The sequence below is a fragment of the Primulina huaijiensis genome, chromosome 16, assembly GCF_012295235.1.
Source record: "Primulina huaijiensis isolate GDHJ02 chromosome 16, ASM1229523v2, whole genome shotgun sequence".
Classification (NCBI taxonomy): Eukaryota; Viridiplantae; Streptophyta; class Magnoliopsida; order Lamiales; family Gesneriaceae; genus Primulina; species Primulina huaijiensis.
Genome location: NC_133321.1, coordinates 4,887,230 through 4,890,665, shown reverse-complemented (window position 1 = coordinate 4,890,665; position 3,436 = coordinate 4,887,230). Strand labels below are relative to the sequence as shown.

Below are 3,436 nucleotides of genomic sequence, written 5' to 3'. Positions count from 1 at the left end.
CACTGAATATTTTTTTATCATAAGTTTGCAAATATATCACATCCTTCCATCAAATGAATGGATTAAAATGCAAAAACAATGACAGTAAATGTGTTGTACTGTGGCTAGAGGTCAGGTCGGAAAAAGACACAACATGTTTACGAAACTGAAGAAAACATACACACTTTTCAAAAAAACAATCGCATCTGACAACAACTTCTTCAATCTAATTATAACATCAAAGAATGTAGAAGAATCATTTCATTTTTTTCTTTGCTCAATATTTTTTATTTTTTTGTTTTCTTTCTTATTTTTCTCTTTTTTTTGGGATGCATTATAGTTTATGGAAGTTTTAACTATCGTTCCGTGACAATATGCAGTTATTTACTAATTGAATATTTTTTTGGAAAATATTATGTAAAAGATTTACAAATGATAAAATCAAGCTACCAAAATAAAACAGAAAAAATATATAAATGGAAAATTAAAATTGAAGTTAACGTGTTGATAATAAATATATCTTGCTATGTTATACATACAACCTTTGCTCTTTACAATATACGACATCAGTACAATATTCCAATACAATCTTAAAATAGTAACTCAATCAATAATGGAGTAAACCCTGGATTACAAATCTAAACCATCTAATCCATTCAACGAAACCGGCCCTAAACCATCACCTTTTAAAGTAGCTAGAACTCGAAAATCCCTCCACATATCCTCTATCCACCTCACAGCATAAATCATGAAACGAACCACAACACCATTCTCAATCTTGGATGAATCGTCCCTCTGGTAAAGGTTTTGCCCCGAAACATAGTGGTAATCCGGCATCAACTGAGCTGACAAGTAAACTATGTTCATGGGTCCGCATTTTAGAAAGATACCATTATGTTGCACTGATCGAACAATCCCAGTCATTACTTCTCCCTGCACGGGGATGAAGGTCCGGCAGTGGAAATCTACCGGAAAAAGGACGTGCTGCGAAGAGAAATTAGTATCTTCTTGGCCTATGCTATGTAGTTTGGTTACTGCAAGAAAGTATCCATGTTCGGAGGCCTTAATATTAGATAGCTGCTTTAAAAGGCGATTTACAATAACACTTACTAAAACCTCTCTGTTTTTGTCCAGGTTGTTAACTGGAACCGCCACTTTTAAGGTAAATATCCCTTCATGCAGCATACTGGTGACCTACATGAACAAATACCATAAATGAATTAAATTGCCGGGCGGTAACGTATTAAATGAACGATATTAGTCGACAACAAAGTTCAGATGCTTTGTTATATATAATCTTCCTATTCAAGTTGAAAAGCATAGATATAGACACGGGAAAAAAAACACTGCTTGAAATAGTCATATTAAAAACAACGTGAATTCACGCAAGAACATCGCCAAATTTCAAACACTTAAAAAGTCACAAAAGTAATGATCCACTTTAAAAGAGTGCCGATAGATATGTGCTCCCAAGTCAGTTGTCAATCAAGGGAAGTAAATTTGTAGATTTGCAAGAGTAAAGCCAACATTCTACTGATGTACCTACAGCTGTAAATATCATAATCGTGTAACTCAAACATCATAAAGTGTACAAAGGATCAAGTATTAGCTGAGAGCTTTAACATAGCCCGAGGGAAGCAATTGTTATCCACTAGGGTCTAGCAATCCCTTCCTCAAAGACCATTGAAACTAGGACCTAACCAGTGATTTTTACTCGGGTTATCAACCATAAGGTAGGGTCGTGTCCATATAAAGAACATTACAGATTGAATTACCAGCGTAAAACGAATCTTTTATACTGTATAAGAGCTCAAATGCAAAGTTTTCATCGCTGTCACACTGACACATGTTCGATAGTATTTATCATCACAACCCAATAAAAAAGGTGTGGTCATTTTGGGATCGTTCGAATTTGACTAAGAAAACTCCAAAAGATCAACAGCCATAACTAGTTCAACTGACTCATTAGAAGATATCAACTGCCAGAGGCTTATGATTCAAAAATATAGAAACAACCAACTTATTCTATGAAATATATATGGCTGATCTGAACCAGATTTGATAAGCAAAAATTCGAAACCAGATTTGATAAGCAAAAATTCGAAACACTGCACAATTTCTTGTTCATCTTCCTAGGAATCAATTTTTATTTTATTTTAGTTTTACTGATTCATGAAACAGAAGAATTAAAATCCTCAATTTAGCCAATCACATAAACAGTGAAAACAAAATCAAAATTATATACGTATCCACACCAATATGAAACATAATTCGATACTAAAGCACAATTCACACGACCACATCAAAGGCAAATCAATACAGGGGATCCATAGATTTTGTTGAGAAGATGAATTCACATCTTGAATCCACGATTTAATTGAAAATAATTGCTCAATAAAAAAAAATTGCATGCAATTCCTCATAAATCTACATGCCAATTGAGAAACAAGATAAAATTAAAGCCATAAAATGAAAAATCATCGATCACCCACTAAACAGAATGAAGCAAAATCCATGAAAAAACAGACACGAGATCTAAAATCTCAACGAAATCAGCATAAAAAATACTCGAAAGACGCATACTGAGCTACTCTTACACGTGTAAAATCTTACTCCGATGAAGAAGACGACCGTACCTGAAATTGAAATGCTGCTGAAATTCTGACAACACACTCAGACTCGGTAATCTTTTGGAGGGCATGTGGCTGCCCGACCCGTTGAAATTTAAATTCATGCCCGACTCAAATAATTCCCAAAATTTAACGAGTTGAAACCATGTTTTCAGAATCTTCAATCGATCGGACCAAAAAAAACAAATTAATTAAAATAAAGCTTAATACTACTGAAATAATATTTTTTAAAGTTCAAAATCAAAATAATCTTTTATATATATATATATATAAAACAATAATTATACATTATAATTCAATAAAATAAAATTAGTCGGTCAAACATAATAGAAATAACTAATATATTTTTCATGTTTTAATATGATAAACTTGCTTTTAAACCAATAACATAGGTTAAATATGAGTTCAGTTTCTATCATACAGAAATTTTCTCTGCAGTCTCCGATTCATACAAAATGTTTATGTATTCCATAGGCCCACAATTATTTTTTCTGATTAAATTCGATATAAAACATTAAAAATTTGGAATATATATAAAATATTGTTGAACAAATTGTTTTAGATCTGACACAAAAGATAAAATTTTGATTATAAAATTGGAACAAATATATTAATATCAATATTTACTGCACATGTTTGTGTGCTCAAATATCATATATTAGTACTCGATTTGAAAGAGTTTATGTTGAAATATCATATATTAATATAACATATGTAATGTTTTGTACAAATTTCATCTGAAAAAAATGTGTCATTAATACTAAAATTTGGTATACATGATTAGATCCTCAAAAATCATATATTTGTGTCATATATGAAATATTAGT

At 31.5% G+C, this 3,436-nt stretch overlaps 1 protein-coding gene across 4 annotated transcripts; it reads right to left on the bottom strand.

The window, feature by feature from the left end:
- Positions 1-450: 450 nt before the first annotated feature.
- LOC140960849 (DNA-directed RNA polymerase V subunit 7-like) lies at positions 451-2,689 on the bottom strand. 4 transcript variants are annotated; one of them, XM_073419154.1, is made up of 2 exons: positions 2,616-2,689; positions 451-1,173 (listed from the first exon to the last, which is right to left on the bottom strand). In XM_073419154.1, exon 2 carries the CDS (start codon positions 1,162-1,164, stop codon positions 610-612), a length of 555 nt encoding a protein of 184 aa, XP_073275255.1. In that variant the 5' UTR covers positions 1,165-1,173; positions 2,616-2,689; the 3' UTR covers positions 451-609. The 4 variants fall into 4 exon arrangements, with proteins under 4 accessions (XP_073275255.1, XP_073275252.1, XP_073275253.1 ...); XM_073419151.1 differs by having other exon boundaries at positions 2,593-2,668; XM_073419152.1 differs by having other exon boundaries at positions 2,563-2,627.
- Positions 2,690-3,436: the final 747 nt, after the last annotated feature.

Excerpts from the sequence above, each read along its gene's own strand:
- LOC140960849 (XM_073419154.1), bottom strand. The coding sequence starts at position 1,164 with ATGCTGCATGAAGGGATATTTACCTTAAAAGTGGCGGTTCCAGTTAAC.